This window comes from Drosophila miranda, chromosome 2, assembly GCF_003369915.1.
Source record: "Drosophila miranda strain MSH22 chromosome 2, D.miranda_PacBio2.1, whole genome shotgun sequence".
NCBI classification, from domain to species: Eukaryota; Metazoa; Arthropoda; class Insecta; order Diptera; family Drosophilidae; genus Drosophila; species Drosophila miranda.
In genome coordinates, this window is record NC_046675.1 from 30044228 (window position 1) to 30065300 (window position 21073).

At 42.6% G+C, this 21073-nt stretch overlaps 1 protein-coding gene across 1 annotated transcript; it reads right to left on the reverse strand.

Moving 5' to 3' along the window:
- Positions 1-14160: 14160 nt before the first annotated feature.
- On the reverse strand, positions 14161-19615 carry LOC108157676 (muscle-specific protein 20). Its single transcript, XM_017289841.2, has 3 exons — positions 19512-19615; positions 14583-14903; positions 14161-14519 (listed from the first exon to the last, which is right to left on the reverse strand). The coding sequence occupies exons 1-3, from the start codon at positions 19515-19517 to the stop codon at positions 14337-14339; spliced, it is 510 nt and encodes a 169-aa protein (XP_017145330.1). The 5' UTR covers positions 19518-19615; the 3' UTR covers positions 14161-14336.
- Positions 19616-21073: the final 1458 nt, after the last annotated feature.

The window sequence follows — 21073 nt, forward strand, 5'->3', positions numbered from 1 at the left end:
AGTTGATGCGTCTCGTTGCCTGCTACCCGGAACCACTCTGGCCATGCATATTTAATGCGGATCTCTCTCTCTCTCTCTCTCTCTCTCGCTCTGTCGTTTGGGGCTCCTCCCAAAATTAGATATGCAGGCGGCTCCAGGGCCCCAAAAGCTTTAATGGCCGAAAGAGAGAAGCCTTTAAAAAGGGAAAACACCATCTCTCATGTAGATTCCGCTTTTGGCTTTTCTATGGATTTCTAGCCAATTCAGTTCTTCCTTCAGTCCTGCACTTGTCGACACCCCTGCCTGACTGCGTGACTGCCTGACACACAGCTGATGCTCCTCCAGCACTTAAGTCCCCAGCAGCTACTCAACACCAAAAGCCAGTGGCGGGACAAGCAAAAGCAACAAAAAAAGCTGGTTTTATTAGACATCTCGACTGTGGGGATACCCCTAGATTGAACAAGGGTTTTATAAGAGAAATAATGGGTGTACATTTATTTTTCTGACCATCATATTTATCAAATCGAGATGCATTTTTTTTATGGAAGCGAAAAGGCACTTTCCACACCGAATAGCCAACACAAGCGGCGGCAATTGGGGAGGAGCTCCGAAATAGAAAAATATAAATATATATCTTAAACTCAATACAAACTTATATTTAATCTAAATATAGGACACTGTAAAATACAAAAAATAAAGTAAATTTGTAGGAAATATGTTTTATCTTAATATTAAAAATATTTAATTAAAAAATAAAATAAATTTATTATATTTATTATTTTCAAAATGTAAGTGAAAACTTTTTTTACAATTTCCACATTCGAAGAAAATCTATTCATGCCAATTTCAGGCCTAGAACAATTATTCATAAATTTTCTTTCAGGGTCTTCACTTTTCGAGTCGTGGGAGGGCTATTTTATGGCCTACGAAATATTCTGTTTGACCGTTTTTTATGTGAAAAGTCCCTCAGTAATTAAGATAATTTCTACCCAGCATGTTGTGGTGTGTGCCAAATGAGAGCCAAGTATACCCTTGTTACTCTCTCGTACGCATTAGTGGCGGCTGAAAAGCCAGAAAGCAGATAGTAGAAAAGCGTGCCCCAAAAATTGATTCCCTGGCAACAGGGAAGTAGGCCGCAGGACACTTGTGTTCCATGGTCCACGGATGGTTCCATTTAGGTCGTTGTAGCGCCCAAAGCCAGACACAGCACAACAGATCAACAACACAGCAACACAACAACACAACAATTCTTTCATACATGGCAATTAGCGTGCGCTCTGTCCCTACCCCTGGAGCTACCTTTTCAGAGAAACTGGAACTACTATCCCTCCTCTCCCACAGGCTCTACCCCCTGAGCCGTGTGCACCCCCGCAAAACAATCGAATCGGCGGCTGTGACATGGCGGCAAATGCGAAAAATTGCCAAAAAGGTATTATCTGCCCCTCCCAGACAGTACTGTGCGAGCGATCGAGCACCTGGGGATGCGTGCACTATCTACCCTAGGACCCCTGCTGGATGCCACACATGCCCTTCCCCTACATATTGCCTCCTCCTTTGTCTATCAAAAAGGTTAAACGTCAGACGCCGTTAAGGTAAAGTCAGGCGTAAGGGCAAACCAATATGCCTGACCCGTGCTACCTGCTCCCCACCTGCTCCCCACCCGCTCCCCAGCTCTTTTTATTTACCTTTTTTCCCCCCGTAGCTGCTTTCGGTTCGTTGTGCACAATTGTTGCACAATCAATGTGGCGCCTCCCGCCCGCATTGTGCACGCGAAAAGTTCAGCCGAGTGTGTGCGTGTATGTGTGTGTGTGTGTGTGCGTGCGGGAAAATGCGGGCATTGCTGCCGCTCTTGCTGCCACAATGCCTAATGTAAACCCACGCAGACCTCCCAGAGAGTGGAAGCCCAGGAAGGTGACGTAATTGCGTAGTAGTCTAATGTGCAGGGGCCTCCACGGCGGTGGGCAGTGCCACGGCAGGGAATTGTTAACCCGGAATCATATGTGTACTCCACTCCGTGGGAGTGATTGCTTTTGTGGGAGGTGGTACTCCCTGGGGACTGCATGGAACCTGGCAGGAGGTTCCCCGCCTCTGCGGAGAGTAGCTTGTACCCCGTCTCTGTCGAGAGAAGTTGCTTGGGGGAATACAAAGTACACTGGGGTGCTAATGCGGCAAACGGAGCTCCTAAATATGATAACCATACAAAAAACCATACGTTTTCCACACTACTCTCTGACTCCACACACATTCCATGCTCAAATTCTATCCATAAACAAAGAAGAAGCCCATATGGGGCGTTGAAAGCACCTCTGACCTCTGGAAAAACCTCAATTTTTGGGTTTGCCTAACGAAGCCAATCGTTGTGCTAGTTAACCCCTGGCAACAGCTCCCTAGAAACCTTTCACTCTCCCTGCCACAATCCTTTTGCAGCAGAAAAACTGCAGCTCCAGGCCGAGAGGCACCCGTACGCGAGAGACGACTCTATGCGAATAAAGGCGAAGAAGGAGGAGAAGGAGGAGAAGGAGGAGATTGGGGTTGCAGTGGTCGACATTGTTTGATGCTAGTTCTCTCGGGCACACACCTTTCCAGGTGGATTTTGATTAATTTGTTTGCTTTCACTAAGCAATTTGCACGAGGAATCAGACTGGGGACCTGCCAAACCTTTCTCTAAAGCTGTTCTGTTGGCTGCGACAGATAGCCAAGAGATAGCCAAGGAGAGATAGAGTTATAGTCCAAAAGGTGATGTGCCAATGGACCAGGACTCGCACTCTTTTGTGTACTTAACACATTTACCCTGCAACTGCATCTGCATCTGCAACTGCAACTGCAGTGCGTATGTTTGCATTTTGCGTGTCGGAGGCGATGGAAAGTGTGGAGCGAGTCGTCGAGTAGAGAGCTCCCAGTGTTTGTTCTGAATTGCTGAGGGAGGCTGGGGAGGATTGAGGATTGGTATCCTGACTGTGTGCGGTGCGGGGGGAATAGGGGCTTTAGTGGCCGGGATACGGATGTGCGCACATTTGTTAGCTGCCATGGGGATTATACAACAAACGCCCGAGTACTCGTATTTACCGCTGCTACAGTTCCTTCCTCTCCATATCTCTCTCCCCCCCTCTGCCCCTCTCTACCCCTCTCTATTTGCTTTCGAGGCAACTTTGGATCCCCCATAGGGGATTTGGATTGGGGTCTGGCATTGCAATGCGTTGCATTGCCAGAGGACAAGCAAGACCCCGCCACCACTCTTGTTAAACAATTGTTAACAAATTTCCCAAACGAAACCGCCAAAAATTGTGTTGTTCGCTTTTCTCTGTGCAATCTGTCAAGCTGGAAAGCACAACCACAAGCCACAATTTTTATCCGCCAGCAAACTAATTAATTATTCAAACAAATGCTACTTAAAGCGCCACAACATTTTGTACGACTCATAGGTGGGGGAAAAAATCTTTATCGATAAAGTTAATTACAAAAAAAAAATGTATATGTATGTAAATTAGGAAAAAAAGTTATCAACTTTTGAAAGCAAAAAAAAGTTCTACAAACAAAACAAGGGACAAAAGTGCCGCCCCGATTGGGGCTCTCGAAAAAATGCCACTCAATTAATTTCCCTGGCCATCAATTAGATGGGGAAAAAACACCTTTTCAGTGTTCGACAATATATTTTGCCCTTGGGGCCTAATTTCAAACTCAATTTCCAATAGAGTTTGTGTCTTGTTTAAAGTTAATTAAAGTCCTTAAAATAATTGAATTAAATGCGCTTAAATGCCAAGTAATTGTAAAATATGATTCAAAGAATTTTTCAAAGAGAGATGGGTCTACGAAGGTGGAGATTTTCCCCTCACAGTAGGGCCTCTTGTGGCAATGTGGGTGGCAAACGCCACAAATCGAGCCGTAAAATCAATGCAATCAATAAAAATAGCTCCACAACCTGTACAGGGCTTCATACTCCAGCTATACACGTGGCATGTGCCCCCCACGGCTGCATTGCAATGCCAATCATGTGTGGCATATACAATTTCCACATAGTACAGCTAATTTTTGGGGTGGTGGGAGCTAGCTTGGTCTGCGGCTGACAAAGGCAACGAACTTTCCGTGTGTGTGGCACGGCTTTCGTGTTAGCAAGGAGCTCCTTCAACTCCATTATAAATGCAGGTTTTCCCTCCACGAGAAAGCAGAGAGGGAGAGAGAGAGCATTTACGAGACACAACATTTTTCGGGGGTAAACACACTCAAAAACACACACTTTTTGGCCGAAATAAAGGCCATTACCTGACCCCCGAGACTCGTGTCTGGAGTCTGTGTGGCATGTGGCGTGGCCAAGGACACGTGAAGGATTCGATGGCAAATGCCATTAGCAGCAGCCTTGCCCCCGCCCCCCGGCCCTACTCTACCCACACCTGAGCCTGCAGCGGCAGCGGCATCTAAATTAAGATAAATGTATGGCTGTGGCTGCCACACAGTGGGGGAAGTGGGGTTGGGTGGGAGAAGCTAGCGTGAAATATTTGATGCCAATTTTTCTTGCCACCATCGTCAGCGACAGGAGCAGCAGCATCTCATTGCCATGGCAATGTAAATGTTGTCTATTTGCAGCGTAATTTGTTTTGCGGCCAACATTCTGCATAGTAGCATCCTGCCACACTGCCGCACTGGCAGAGAAGTACCTCTGAAGCATGCCCCTGTGCAATCTTAAAGCCATCAAGCCATGCCATCCTGCCATCCTGTTGCGATGGCCTTTGCTTAAAGTTGAAGGCGTCTTCCATTCAATTTGCATTTCTCGCTTGAAATATCTGTTGCGTTGAAGCCAGAAGATGTACAGTGCCACACAATTGAAATTTAAGACTTAAATCCAGTACTCGCATTAAGAGAGAATTTAAAGAAAATAAAGATCAAAGTAGGATTATTATAGGGCTTTTCTTTATAGAACTTCCATCACTCCCAAGGCTACTTTTTGGCCCCTACTTTCTTTAGTTTACCGCCACTTAATCCTTTAGTTTGTTACGGTTCTTATGGATCTTCAGATTCATTTAATAGGTCATATCATTTACAGTCTCCACTTCTACTTCTACTTCAATCGCAATAACCCTCCAAAAGCACTCTCGCTCTCTCTCTCTCTGCAGCACAGAAAATCCCATTTTACGACAATGGACATTGTTCCTCCTGGTTCTCCTTTATTCGAGAGGGAGAGTGAGGTTCTTTATCCGAGAGACGCAGAGTCTTGCTTAAAACTGAAACTTGTGGTGGTCACAGCGTGCCCCGTAGATGTCCTTGCATCTCAAGGCGGAGCTGAGGAGACATTGAATTGACTTTTGCCTTGACGTTTGGGCTCCTTGGCTCCTCCACATGCAACATGCAACACGCTTCCTTCCTTCCGATCTCGTATGCAAGCCACAGGACATTGGCACGTGAGCGCTGGACCAAGGACTCAGGGTCCGGCATCACGTATACGCCTCGGTGTCTGCCTTCCATTCTCTGTCTGTACGACTGTTTTATTTGCGGAATGCAATTTTAGAAATGTTTTGCATATTCTTTAAGTAATTGCAAAAATTGTTTTGTGTCTGCGGTTTTGATGGACATTCTGGGAATTTGTGAATCGAACAGAGATTGAAGCACAAGGAAGCCCCAGTTCAGGGTTCCACCTCGCAACATGCAAACGAGATGTACACCTTTTTTGGGCCACTTATTCATGCAGTTAGCAGTAGACGCCAGTTGCTGTCAGTCCCTGACAGATGTACGAGTATGTACGTAGGTCTGTAGCAATATTTTTGGCATGCCCCAAAACGACTTATTCTAAGCAATTTTGACAGCTGTCATTGCTCCAGACATCTGCGTTGTGTTGTGCTGATTGTTGCCTCTGCCTCTCGTGTAAGAAAGGGGAAGTAAAGGGGGAACTGTGTCTCAAGACACTGACAATTCATTCAGTGTCCCTGTCCATTCATCTTCTCCTCGTGTGTGGGTGTGTGTGTGTGTGGTGTGATAAGCGGACTGACGGCAGTGACAGCAGTGGAAAGTTTCCCCTTTCGACTGGCTTTCATGGCCTTAAAGTTGCTTAAAAATTAGTTAAGTGAATTACGGAATACGTTGGGGAAAAAACTGTTGTGTATGCAGTATTCCATTCAAAATATGATGGACTATGCAGATAATTTCAGAAGAAAACCTATAAAATCCAAAGCCATTTCGAAGATCCACCCCCCTAGAGTCCTGTTTGGTGATTTGCTCTAAGTGGCTTGCAGCCATTTCCTCTAAAGTATACACATTTCATGGCATAAGCTCTGCAGACTCTTTGCTGCCTCTTCTGCAGGCTGACCGCATCGCACATGCCTTATAGCCAGGCCATCAGCTTGCGATTAACACGCCAGTGACAGGGATAGAGAGTCAAGGAGAGAAGTCTGGCTTGATGTGAAAATGGGGTGGGATCTGGGAGCTCTAACAATCTGCATAACTCAAGGAGAAGGTTGAACGGGGAACGGGTAACGGGGAACGGGAAGGTGCATTGCCAACGTAATAATCGTGCTGCATCATCAACGCGTAGAGCGTATCGCAATTATGATCAAAAGCCAGTGAAACGAGCGAAAGTGTTCGACTGAAGACCGCATAATGGTAGCCAGAGCACAGAGAACTCCCTTCTGGGGATTGCGGATTGTGGATTGGTGACTGGGGGAAAAACTCATTTCATTTGCAGCGAATGGTGCGCGAATATTTTTCGCTGATTTTGCACGAGTTTGCACCTGGCAAAGTTTTGACCTCCTCCAGTGCTCTCTGCTCCAAATAGAACACACACACACAGAGAGAGAGGAGAGAGTGCAATGGGGCGGGGGCTGGGGCGGTAAACACATTAGAAAACATTCTCCTGGGGGGCGAAAACGATGGCGCGAAAATATCTTTAACGGAATCATTATCGCCATTTTTGGTATGCGCCTCGGCATTCTCAAATAGTTTTCCACAAGTTTCACAAGCGGCAAAGCGAAGAAAAAAAAAATATATATAAAGAGAAATCGGTTTCCCGCGCTGCAAACACCAGCAGCAACACCAAACACACGTGGCATGCCACCGACTTCGGCATAGTTTCAGCATAGAACTCTGCAATTTAAGGTGCTTATTGTGCAGCCAAGCAGATGCCACAAATAATCGATGGGATATCTGAAATGAAATGAAATGCGATAGTAAATACTTGGAACAAAGGAATACCCATTGCGTGTGTGCGCCCAAGAGAATGCAGCAAAATGTTGAATATCACTCGAGGGCGACCATTCGGTTTGCAATTTGCATTTAATCAAATAAACTGCAATCAAATTAACTGAGAAATGTCATCCAGCAGAACGATTGCATAGGATCTGTTTCTAGCTGCGGGATAGTGCAAACAAACAAAAGCGCGCCGGCGACACGCTAAATAAATAGGCACCAGAAATGGAAATTTAATTATCCAAAATATAGCAAAATCCATTACAGAGCGAGAGGGGGAAAGAGTATTGCAGGCGGGCCGTCAGGCAGGCAGCAGTGTTGCTCACTTTCTCCCTCTGGTCCTCTCTCCCTATTGCAGGGTTTTTGGTACCCTATGTTTTGTATATAAGAAGAGTGTTGGACATAGGCCGAGGGCAGCATATCTACTCATCTGATCGATTGAAAGCCCCTTGCATGCATGAAAGACAAAGGCACGGAGGCATCACAAAGATTAGCTCAATCGGTGCAGAAATTATCGAGTTTTTATATGAAATTTAAACCAACAGAGCAGTTGGCCAATGCGCAGGGGGCCAAAGTCATCTATCATCTATTTATCTCTTCTATCCACAGATGGGTATCATTTTAGTCGATTCCCTCACCTGGAAGCACTCATTTGTTTGAGTCTCGGCACTTGGCAACGAAATTCCATCAGCATCAATTGCAAATTATGTTTAAATATTCATTAGCTGCAACGATATATTTGAAATGCACTCACTCTCTTCCTCGAACGGTTTCTCCTTACTCTCTATACCCTATACCCTATACCCAGACAATTATTCACCATTATAGCTTCACCTTAGCGCTGGCACTTGGTGCCGTTGTTGACAGGCGACGAAAGCGCATTGGCGCATTGACATTCAATAGAAAATCCCCGTTCAAAAGCCCCACTCACACACACACACACACACACAAGGAGCGTACTCGAATGTCGTAAATGCAATTACAATTAGAAGGCATGTATGTGTTGGTGGAGTCTGCACGACAGAACTGAGGACTGGGCCACGCCCGCACACACAGAAGCGAAGCCAGTGCCAAAGCGAAGGCCAAAGCCAAAGCCCTAGCTCGACTCAAATCGAGCGCTAATTGCAAATTTATTGACTGCAATAAATGTCAGTAGAGTTTCAAGTTGCATTAAAATGATGCAGTTCCCGGGGATTACCAGACATTTACACTACCATCCATCCATTCCGATGGTTGGTTTGGATTCAATTTGTCAACTGTGGATTGGAGGCCAAATTAAGCCTGTTTCCATTGGTTTGAAACATGTTTTGCCCATAATCTTTGCAGGCGAATCGCCTAATGTACGGGGCTATCCCAGAGATATTTGCACACACACACACGCACACACCACAAATGGCTTAAAGTGGAACCGTATCCGGCTCTGAAACTGGAGCCTTCTGGCCTGCGAGCTATTTGATGTGCGGCTGCTACTGGGCAAAAAGCGCAATTTATTTACAAATCAATTCCATTCGTTGCTTGGATCAATAATGTTAAACTGTTTTCCCGATTAAGAGTGGAAGGACGAACGTTATATGCTCTGGCTCTGCCACTGGAAAAGGGGATTCGATTAATTCTGAGTATATCCCTTACAACTCTGCCTAGTGGAGTTTGTATATTTAAGGCAGCTGAATGATTAGCTTTTTATCCCCAAGTGTCCCCAAGAGGCCCAAACTGCTCAGGTAATGAAATATGCCCTGTGGCTGAAGTACAAATGAAATATTTACGCCGTAATGCCCCTCAACAATTAATTGTTAATTACTTGAAACAACATTTACTCTGACCAGCCCACACCCCCTACTTGGTGTTTGTGTGTGAGAAATTAATTAAAAAACGGCGTGCATAACCGCGCATGCAATGCCCAACCAACTGCAATGCCAAATATTTGTAAATATAACGAGAAAAAAAACAAAAACCCTGAAGGGAAAGCAAATACAAAAATATTTTCGCCATGGGCCACAGTTTGGAACACAGGAGCGTTAAAAGCCCCAGTTAATTGCCAGCAAATTTATGAACGTTTATGAAAACTCGCCACAACAATAACTCAACTCAAAAAACGATGTTAGCAGGCCAGCCAGAGCCAGCAGCACTTTGATGGGCGCACTTGAAAGCTTCCGGAAAAATTCAATTGAAAACAAGAAAAACCACGATACTATTGAATGTTACGACTGGGGGATATCCAGCAGAAATCCTTACAAAAATAACATTCATTAAAAACTTTAATACCAATACTCCTAAATACTATATTTATTGAGGGATCAAATAAATACAAAATGAATAATTAAAGGGCACTGCATATCGACTATCATAAAATCATTTATTTGCGCTACTTTTTGGTATTTTTATTGGGGTTTGAAAAATGTTGGCGCAGTGGCTCTGTGATTTTCAGGGGATTCTGCGAAACTATTTTCGGTGTGGGGGCAAGGGCAGGAGGATAACTCTCTGAAAATTTTTGGTGCGCATAAATTTTAACACTAATTAAATCGATAACTTTCTGTGCATGCAAGCGTCGCAAAATGCAGATTATGTATACGCGGCGTTGCGTCTGTACGCATGGCTGCTAAAATCGGGTCTAAAAGGGGGCTTCGGGGGCCAGGGGCCAGCGGCTCTTCAGAATGTAATTAGTAAATATATGTAAATGAATTTTGACGCAATTTTCGCACAGAGCGAGTGCTCGTAGTGCTTCTAAATTGTAATTAATTCTAATTGGTTTTTTAAATGTGTCAATAAATTTGTGCCCCTCTGTAACTCTACTCGAGTATCAATTATTCTTTTGGTCAATTGCATAATCCCATGGTCCATGGTCATGAATCAAAAGCATTGAGAAAATCCCCACCTGGAATGGCACACGTGTGTGGCAGACAGAGCTGCCGCTGTCCCTGTGGCATGCGAGGTTATTGAAAAAAACCCAACGACGACGGCCATGCATAAATCAAGCTAGCGACTGTCTTTCGGTTATTAATATGCCCAAAAACCAACCAAAAGTATTTCAATGATTTATGGCCATGCTATGGTAACTCGAACGGGGATTAGCCGAAGGTGGAAAGCTGATTACGCCCCTCTGTGCACCTTCTTGTGGCAGGTGAATTTTTCCTGCGCTTTTGTAACAAGTCAATTTGTACTGGGAATTCACGCAGTTTATGCCCCGCCGCACAAATCATGTTCCATTGCAGCAGCAGCCAGCGGAGCAGCCACGGACCTAGTAAAACGTGTGGCGGAGGGACTATGCATCTTAATGACCACCCCAATCGCCCCCACCCCGCCAGAGGTAGCTAGAACTTGCCGCATAAATATGAACTAAGCTCCACACTTTGTCTGTGTGTGTGCGTGCTTGCGTTTGTGTGTGTGTCTGTATGTGTGTCCTGGTGGGGCGTGTCCTTTTCCCCGAGTCGCTCGCTGAATCGTTTGTGTGTTTAGCGCAAGCAATTGAGCAGCTGCACTAAGTTTGTTAGCCGTTTAGTAAGACGAGACTAGAAATATACCCTATAAAATGAACAGGGAAAATCTCTCCTAGGAGAGATTAGGTCCCAGGGAAAATCTGGTTACAAGTCATCAAAGAGAGAGTTTTCAATTCTTATTTTCTCAAACACTGATTGCATTCATAAACAATCTTCAACACCTCTTTTGAGGCCATGAATTGCTTAGATAACACTCTAGGATCTGAAGTAATTTCGCTCCCAAAGAAGTATTCCCTTTCTTCAAACAGCAATCATTCAAAGTCCATGTCCAGCTTATCCAAAGGCCATCAAAACTGTTTTGATGACTAACCCAAATTCTCAGGTGACATGTTTCCCAATTTTCGAGTACACTTCCCTGACGTCTGCTATCTTGAAAATTGATCCCCTGCTGAGCATCTGAAAGTCGTTCAATATTTAGCCACTTGTTGTTACGGTTTTGCTGCCTGTTGTCCGGTTTTCGGGGGCTTTGTTAATACGCCTCTCAGGCTCTGGCATTTGTCGGGTGTTCTCCGGATCTCTGCAACGGTCTAGCGTTTTCGTTTGGTTTACGGATTCGGATACGGATAGGGATACGGAATTGTGATTCTGTTGCTGGTTGCTGGTGGCTGCTTGTGCGCACTGTTTTGGCTTGTTTATGATTGCAGCAAGCGGTTTGGCAGCAATTATTGCTAGAAGAAACAACAGCCAGAGAGCAATACAGACGGCCATAGAAAGGGTGGAGAGAGGGGTATAATGCGCTCGGTTTAAGTGTCATTTGCCATGTTGTTGCGTTCTTTGTGGCATCCTTGTTCTGTGTGCAGTTGAGCATGAAATATGCCTGAAGTGTTTGCGGGGGGTTGACCAAAAAGTTGCACTACCCAGATGGGGACTACAGAGATTTCAAAGGGGATTTCCAGAGCTATGCACACCTTGGACTTAACCTTCTGCCATTTTTGAAATTTATGCTCCAATATCAACTCTTTCATTTAGTTAGTTAACCGCATAGAGAAATGGCTGAGAGAGAGAGAGAGAGAGGGAGAGAGTAGGTAGGGGTTGTGCATTCCAGCCACTGCAATGCAGCTATAAATTGTTACAAACTTTCGGCAATTAGGTAGAAATGTGTTGTTGGGTCGGAGGCCTCCTTGAAACCGCATGAAAGCAGGCCAGTAGTAACTTGGCCAACAGTTGAATAAATGCGCTTGCATGTTTAAGCCAAATAATAATAAAGAAAATCGCTGTTGCTGAGGATACTCTGCCAGTCTCTGGCTCTGACTGAGCGAAGGCTGCATATTTGTGGTACCTCTGGTAAGGTATATAGTATTTGCCGAAACGTGCGTAACAGACAGCTTAAAAGATACCTTTTCCTAGGAGATAGAGGATTAATATCTCTCAGCAAAAGCCGTTAAACACAAAAATAAATATGCAAAAAATACACAACAAATCATAAGATCTCATAACAAAAACAAACAAGAATATAATTGACATTATGAATTATAAACGCATTCCATTTGCAAGTAATTACATAAATTACTGATGAAAAAAGCAGGGTCAACCGAGGGGTGGTGGCGGAGGGAAGCCTCGGAAAACAGAAGTGAAAATCATAGAAATCAATTGCAGGAAAAAAATACAATCATAATGCCTTGTATTGTGGGGGGTAGACAAAAAGGATATAATAATGAAAGCGGAATATTCCACGAATGGTATGGCAGGGCAGGCATTCGACGGCCAGCTATAAATACAAATGACAATAAATTGTCATTTTGACCACAATAAATATAAATTAAATAAATTCAATGAAACAAAAACCAGCAGCAGATCCACCCAATGGAATGCATGAGCTGGAAAAATAAAAACGATGGAAACAAGAGACAAAACCGAACCAAACAACAACTGCACAAAAAGGGAAAGTCAACAATTGTCATTGTCAACCTCTGGCTGCCAATAAATTGCATTATTAGAGTACACTAGGAAAAAATAGGGTTACATCCAAATTCATTCGTTCAATGCATCATCAAAGGAATACTCTGGTTTTCTCTCGGTGTAAATGCTGAAGCATGTGTGTGCGATAGTTGCAAAGAGGAGTATGGGTGCAGAAAACTATTTGTAATACAATCAGCAATGCTGAGTGAGAGGGGAGTCCTCCCAACCCTCCACCCCTCCAGTCGTCGGACTTCTAACCCTCGCAGCCTCTAGATCGCCCTATGCTGACATGCGTGTTTGTTACAGCAATTGTCAACATAAATAAAATTAAATTAATGGAGTAGGGAACTCACACACGCACACACACACACACACATGCTCACGCATAAAGCATGTAAAGTATATGTATATGTGCCACACACATGCATAGAGTCTGTCTGGCTGTCAGAGTGGCTGTCAAAGTGACCATTTCATTTAATACAAACACACTGGCATTGTCTGTCTGTGTCTGTGGCCCCTTTGTGTGTTTTTGTTTTTGTGCCCCGCCCCTCGACAAGTGGAAATTAAACACGCACCCAAAACGCACACACATGCACACGCATACCCTGTCAATTGCCATTTCCATTTTGGCTGATCATTGGCATATAAGCAAGACGCACACATCCATACAATCCTCTGGGGACGCCATTTTGGCTTGACTTTCCTGCCGTCTGACGAATTTTTTCTTTCTCAGTTTTTGTTTATTTTCTATCCTTCATTATATTCGCAATTGGTCGCTTGTGGTTTTCCCCCTTTTCTTGTCCTCTTTCTTTTCTTAGTTCTCATGTGCCTTTATTCGCCTCTATTTTGCGATGCTCTTTTGTCCGAAAGATAAACGTTGGCTCTGGTTTTGGCTGGTGTTTGAAAGGTGGCAAAAGGTATAGATTACACTGAGCGAAATTGTAAGAGGAAGCCTGGGTTATATAGAGAGCTTTAGGCAGAAGTCCAGCGCTTTGATCGGATCCTGTATTATCTGTATGACCAATCAGCCTAAGAGTATGCCTTTCTATTTTTGATTACTTTTTAGTTAATGAAAGTAGGAAAATGCTTTTAGATCTTAAGATATACTTTATTTTTCATATGCTAAAAGGTTACTCAAATCCCAAACCAAAAACCGCATTAATTTTCTCGAGTGCACAGCAAAACCAAACAGTTTTCCCAAGGCTTTCTGAGCTTTCCCCCCTAGTCCTTTGTCTATTTTTCCTCCTTATAAGCACACACACAAACAGAGACGGAGAGACAGGGACACAGAGAGATAGAAATACAAATGGCCTTGACATTTCTTATGCTTATCGCTGTCAGTGCAGGCGTTGAAATTGTAATTTGTGTAATCTCAGGTGGACCAGGCAACCAGGGAGGCCCAGAACGGAGGCAGCTCCTAACAAAGAAATAAAGGTGTCGGCGAGGGTCGTGAGTGCGTATGGCTCCATTTGCGCAGAGAGAGAGAGAGAAACCACTTAAACCGCTTGACAAACTGGCGACAGTCGCATGTTTCCTTCTCCCCATCCACTAATTAACAGGAGCAACACATAATGCTAATCCAATGAGGGCGGCCGCCTGAGGGGGGAAAAACTTGACATTTGTATTAAAATTAATTAATTTATTGGTTTTCATATTATATAAATTACATTTAGAGCTTTTGCACTGCTTAAATCATACGCAAGAATCATTTCATTTTTTTTGTTTGTTTGAACTAATTAGATTTTTGTGTATTTGTGTGGGTGTATCTGTGTGTGGGGGTGGATGGGTGGGCATTTACATGTGACGGGCATTGCCAAAACCGCCATGGCCGGACTGGGTGGCGCCCTTGTTGAAGCCCATCTGCAGATTAAGCTCGCCCTCGTGGGCACGGAGCTGCTCCTCGGTGAAGACGCGCTCGTTCTTGTCCGACATCTTGGGGCCCAGAGTGGGGCCAGTGAACTCTGGATGCTTTTGCGTCTATCAACAAGATATGAATGACTGCTAAATGAGTTTTAAAATGTCTTTTAAGGCAACACTTACAATGCGTCCCAGGGCGTATAGGGAGAGGGTGACCTGTGGAATATTGCGACGCTCGAAAAGATCGGCTGTCTGGAAGATCTCCTCCTCGGGGACACCGTACTTCTTGACGGCCGCCTGGAAGCGCTGGATGTTCTCCATCAGCTGGAAATTGGTGCCACGCTCCTGGATCTTCTTCACGGATCCGGGTGCCAGCTTATTGGCCAGCTTGCACAGCCAGATGCCGTCCTTGAGGATATCCTCATACTGTCCGCTGGGCACCTTCTCGCCGAGCACGGCAAAGACCCAATTGAGGACTTCCTGTTCCTGTTCCTTGTTGCGTGGCTACAAAACAGAGAGACAGAGAATGCTTGTAAGTGCTTTGGCAATTGAAACATGAGAATGGCAGCCAAGCGCCTGGCAAATCGTGGGACAAAAGTGAGGCGAGAAACGAGAGAAATTGTCTCTAAAAATAAATAGAGCCAAATCCTGCTCACGGATTGCCCTCAAGCTCAAAGATCAGTGTCTGTGTCTGTGCCCGTGAGTTTCCATTTGGAAATACACCCAAATCAAAGCAGGCTACGGTGGCAGGCCACGACACGACAGCAGCAAGAGCCAAAGACAGAGTCAGAGTCAGCAGCACAGAGAAATAGATTCATTTTCCAATTAATTAATTTTGATTCCAGGACTCGCCACCGCAGACGAGGAGGCATTTTAACGGGACGACAGTTGACAGCAGAAGCCACTAACTGTTTAATTGAAATTTACGCAGAAAAGCAATATACATTTCTGCTCCCTGGGTGGAGCTCAACGGTGCAGTTCATTCACCCGACAAAAAAACTGAATGATTTGTGGAAAAGAAACACCATTTCCAGTCTCATGTCTCCCCCACGCATGAATCTAATTGACCTCCGGAACAAGTTTTGCTAATTAAAAACAATGCTAAAGCGTCCCCATAAAATATTTATCTAGTGTGCAATGCGGCGTATACGCAACAATTACCCCTGAAACTGAACTATTTTCGTAATTGAAATCTGATGCTTATACAGACCACACACCCATCCGCTCATTCGCTCATCCGCTCATTAATATTTCGCACATTTGTGCTGCATTGTTCGTGGTTCATGTTGCCATTTTTGCCATTTTTATATGCCTTTGCCGGGGCCAATTGTGGCTTTCTGTTTGCACATATTCGCGTTTGAGCCTGTGTCATTTGATTTGTGGCTAGGCATTCGAAAATCGAATCAAATAACATTTTTTGGATACGAAAATCGTGCCCACAAAACCAAAATGTCCGCAAAATGTCACATTGCATACAAAGTGCAAACATTAAAAAATAATAATAAATTTAACAATTTAATTTGAAACGATTTTTTGTTGTTGTCGTTGCAGGTAAAAGTGCAGCGAAATATAGGGAAAATCTGGCAAAGGTAGATAAATAAACTTTAATCTAACATGCAAAATAAGTAAATAAACATTATATTCCTGTTAAAAGAGGTATGAGAGGTATTAGAAGTAGATTGAGGGGTCTTTCAAGAGCTCTATCAGCCTCAGAATCACAGTCACTCCCTTTTCCGCCTATCGGCCTAGTCTATGAACCCACAATCTTATAATCTCCATAAAGGATATCTTTCAGATGTATTTAAAACTCATTCTCAGTTAGTTCTCCTTTTGTTGCTATTCTTTCGACTATGAATTATTGCTGGTTATTCTTCTCTCTGTTGCATTCACGCACATTCATATTCTTCAGTTGTGAAATTATTTATTTATTTAATACGCACATACATACACATATGTGAATATGTGGCGTATTGATGGGTTAAAATTGAAGCTTGAATCTGCCAACGAGGCTCCGGGCATCGCGCGGTATCAGGCAGCAGCACGCTTTAATGGCAACCAATGAACCGAGGGGATTTTAATGAATTGTACGTCAATTTGCATTTGCAATTGCTTCGATTCCCATTCGATTTCGACTCGAACATTTTTCCCTCTCTGTGTTTTTTTATATATTTTTGTTTGGTTTTTTAATTGAATGTACAAACAATTCGTGGAGTTCGTTGTGGAGTGTTGTTGCTGATCTGCTGATAGAATTGCATTTCATTTTTGGCTCTTGGCTCTTGGCCCTCCCTTCTTTCTACCTTCTGGCTTCCTTCTCTCTCCTACTGTTTTTCTCATTATTAATTGGTTTATCTGGTTGGCCGCTTGACAGTCGTCGTCGGTTTTCTCTTTCGCTGTTTGCCATATATTAAAAAATCATTTTGGTAGGTGATGAACGGCTAAGTGATATCGATTGTGGTCAGGAGCCACGACCAATGGAGAAGTCCTGACATGCTGTATCTTTGAGGTTGAACACTGGGGAATAATTTGCAGCTGAAGCTCTTTAATATTTTAAAGTCTTTTTTCCACTGCAAGGAAGTGGAATGTGTAATTCATTTTATCTGAATTTTTCCAGCCATAATTTTGCTGTTGTGTTTGTGCGCCCTGACCTTCAAATAACCCTCAACTTTGTTTCATTTTGAATGGCGCCCTCTTTTTTTTTTGTTAGTTTATTTTTTCCTTTTTCCGTACTGCTGGGTGGCGGTGGCTGGCTGGCATAAATATACAAATTTTCATTTGTACATAAAGATAAACGCTCATTTTTGCTGCTGCTGTTATTTCAATTTGTCATTTGGACGGCTGCCAATTGCTGCGGAAAAGCAAATGAAATGAAAATTCTGCCTGACAATAAGTTTTTTTTGTGTTTTTGTTTGGTTTTGTTTTGTATCAAAAGTGTTCTATTTTACAGTCCAGTCCCAGTCCCAGTCCCCTCCGCGTGTCCTTGAGAGGATTGTAAAAACCGTGAACTAAGCACACGGTAAATTGCATTAAAGTTTCGGTTCATTTTCCTTGGGGTTTTCTTCGCTGGGGTTTATGTTTATTGCCTTTTGTTTTGTTGCCAAGAAAATGCGGCAGACGGGCATCAACAAATTGTTTTCGGTGGTTCTTGGCTCAACAGATTGCTGTATAGAAGGTGAAAATTGTTGGAAAATATCCCCATACATTGTTTAAAGGGGATTTTCTTAGGGGATGAACTCATCGTTGCATTTTCCATTAAAAATGCAATAAATCAAAGCTAGCCAATGCACAATCATTAATTAAAATGTGTCAGACCAAAAACTGTGGATTTACTTTTAAAAACATTATAAAACATATGGAATTTATTTATAGGCAGTCTCATAGGTAATGCAGATTATTTATTGCATGTTAATTTATTTTCACAAATTGAAAACTTTTTTCTGTTGTCATCAAATCACCAGGCATTAAAATATATGAAAAACGCAGAAGTATGTCAAGCCTTCAAAGGCCAAGAGTTTTTCGTGCATCGGTGACATGGCATTCCCGAATGGGTCTATAATTCAGATTATAGTTCGCTCCAATAAAGCGCATAGTTCTTTCTGTCAGTTTCTCTCATTATTGAGAGACAACTGTCAACAGCGAATGGGAAATGTTGGCAAATTAATTATGCATCGAATGTGCCAAAGGGAACGGCGAAAAGTGCTAAATAATTTATGCATCAAAAGAGTAAAAATATTGTATAAAATATTTAAGCCCTGCAGCAGGAGGACAGACGCCCCGAGTGAGTGACAACCAAAATGCAGGCCACGGTCTGGGCTCTGGCCTCTGGCCTTTGGGTCTGGGTCGTCTACCCATCGATCCTTGGACCAAAAATATACGGCTGGTTAACTGGGGGAGCCCACAGGGGACCAAGGGCGGCCCCGGCCCTTGCGGCAAAGTGTCAACAAAGTGATTTTTTATTTTAATTTACAAAAAAGAATATGAGATATGGAATGGTAGAAATACTGGTACGAGGAATATATGGAAATGAATTATGAGCTGACAGCTGACTCGTGGGCGGAGTAAAAAATACTTCTGCTAGTAAATGCTTCACACAAATGAGGGATTTTCATAAGCATATCAGTCTTAGAAGTATTGGAATCAGTTGTAGAAGCAGTGCAACAGTCCAGCAAGCAGTTTAATGTGTCTAGAATCACTGAAAACAGTTTTGGAAGCACTGTAGTCAGTCTGGCAGTCTCGTATGCGATATATGAGAATGATTTATGATCAGGCAGCTGCCTTGGCGAGTGGTCGGAGTAGAATATACTTCTGCCAGAAAATTATATTGCACACATTTGAGTACTATTCATGAGTCTATCCACATAATACTTGTCTCTGCACGATTGTTAATTGACTATTTGAATATTTAACCAATTCAAAAATAAATTTTAATTAAATCGGGACACGCTGCTTGCAATTAAATATTTTGTGTGTTTAATTGCTTATTTAAATATAAATACATATACATATATGTATGTACATTGATGATTTCGTTGCGCATTGATATTCCATTGATTGTTCCATATCGTATATTTGTATGAATGTACATGTTTTATTTATTTATTTATTGTTTTAATAACCAGTTTCGCAATAACTGAATATTCTGAAATTTTAATTTGTTTGTTTTCTCATTTCATTCCGATTTATTTGATAGCAGCCTTTGTGTTTCAGTGTTTCTGGTGTTCAAATTAATTGATTTGAGTATATATTCATCAGTACGTGACTTTCATACTATAGTGCCCATTTATAATTTTGTTTTTTTTTTGTCAGATTCGTGCTCTTCTTACTTTTCTTTGTGCAGGAAAATGTTCCACTCGAAAGGGTGGCATTTGGGAATTTAAAAATATAGTTGTAATCCTAGAGAAAGTCGAACAATCGCTGCTTGAAGTAAGAGACATATTTATCACTCTTTAAAAATGTGTTCAATATTCAATATATTTTTTCTGTGATTTTCGGTGTATTCCCCACAGCTCCTGATGAACCAGGGTATTCGGATTTAATTATATCTAACACTATTTTGAAACCAGTTTCCTTTATCCATACAGGACTTGCGGATATGCTTCTGTTTGTAGAACTTACAGCCATTGTGTTTTTATTTATTTAGAAAATGCGAAAGAACTATGCTTTTTGCGTGTGGCGCGTTTGAAACAAAATTTTCAACTGACGCAAGTTGTTCGAAACAGTTTTCCATTTAGCCTAAGCGAAAAGATAATTTACGAAAAATGCTGAAAATGTTTTTGGGCTAAACTAATGCCGTTGCCACGAATAGATATAGATTTAGCCGATGCCAAAATCGCCCAAAATAAATCAAATATGTGGGAGGGAGGCAGATGGGGGCAACGGGGCGGATGGGTAGCAGTAAAACAAATATAGATGCCAGCGGCGGAAGCTCTTGGTGACGTCACAGTGGGGGGCTGGCTGGTGGGAGACAGAAGTGTGCCTTGTGCCACTCGATTCCCTTTCGGTTTCTCTCATGGCTGTTGGCCAGTACAACAATTTCAAGCAATTTGGCAGCAATTATGTTAAGACAAGAGATCATGTTGGTACCTCAGAGTATCTCAAAGATACACACATATTTGTACCTGTGGTTGCGGGGGTGCTTTAGATTCCTTGAATATTTGCCCACTAATTGAAATTTCTGGCTAATTAATTCGCATACATCGTTTGACACTTGCCGACAATTTTAGAAATTTTACTCATGCGTTTGACAAATGCTTTTCCACACGTCTCTCTATGCATTTCATGGGCAAAAATAAAATTTTGATTTGGATCTTTTTGGTGACAAAAAACTTTTACTGCACAAACAAACGGACCACAACAAAGCCAGGAACTTTCTTTTTCTTTTCGGAAATGTAATTAAATTCCCTTGGAGGTAGAATGTTTATTCTCCGGGCCAAGTTCAAGTTTAAGTTTCCATTCAAAATAAACATAAACCACAATGCCTGATGCCTGTCGGGGGCCCATAGAAACATTTTTTTTCACACCTGAAGCCCATAAATTCAAGTATCTCTCTCCCTCTCTCTCTCTGAAATTTGTTTATTTGTTTACTCAGTTGTTCAATTAAATGAGACTGTACATACTATTTATACTATATTTTGTTTCATAATTAAATAATTTGAAAATGATGCAGAATTAATTTGCTGGCATAAATCAAATCAAAATCTTTTCATCCTTTGCCTCGTTTACAGATAGACACTCCTCAACCTTGTGGTCAAATAAAATATTTACGCTTCATTTAAGAAAGAAAAAGCGCTCAATGAAATCTTTTCAAACAACGAAATGAATAATTTTAAAATGTTTTTATGTATTTTCCAACACAACTCATAGAAATTAAAATGTATGGATAAATGAACTTCACCATGAACCCCGCTGCCGTGTGTGAAAAGTGTGAAACGAAAACAAAATAATTCACGCACACACCTACACCTACACCCAGTCGAAGTCGTAGTCGCAGTACGTGAGTTGGAAAAACAGCTGCCAAGGCTGCAATCAAAATTAATTGAGCAACTCACGAGTGTGCGTGTGTATCTGTGTATCTCTATCTGTGTCTATGTCAAAGTGAAGGCGTTGGCGTGGGCGTTTGTCCTACAAAAAGTAGCCGAACCGAACGAACATTTGCTGCCAAGATATCTGGCAATCGA

Coding starts and splice junctions, on each gene's coding strand:
- LOC108157676 (XM_017289841.2), bottom strand. Junction 14,520..14,582: donor TATACGCCCTGGGACGCATT/GTAAGTGTTGCC, acceptor TCTTGTTGATAG/ACGCAAAAGCATCCAGAGTT.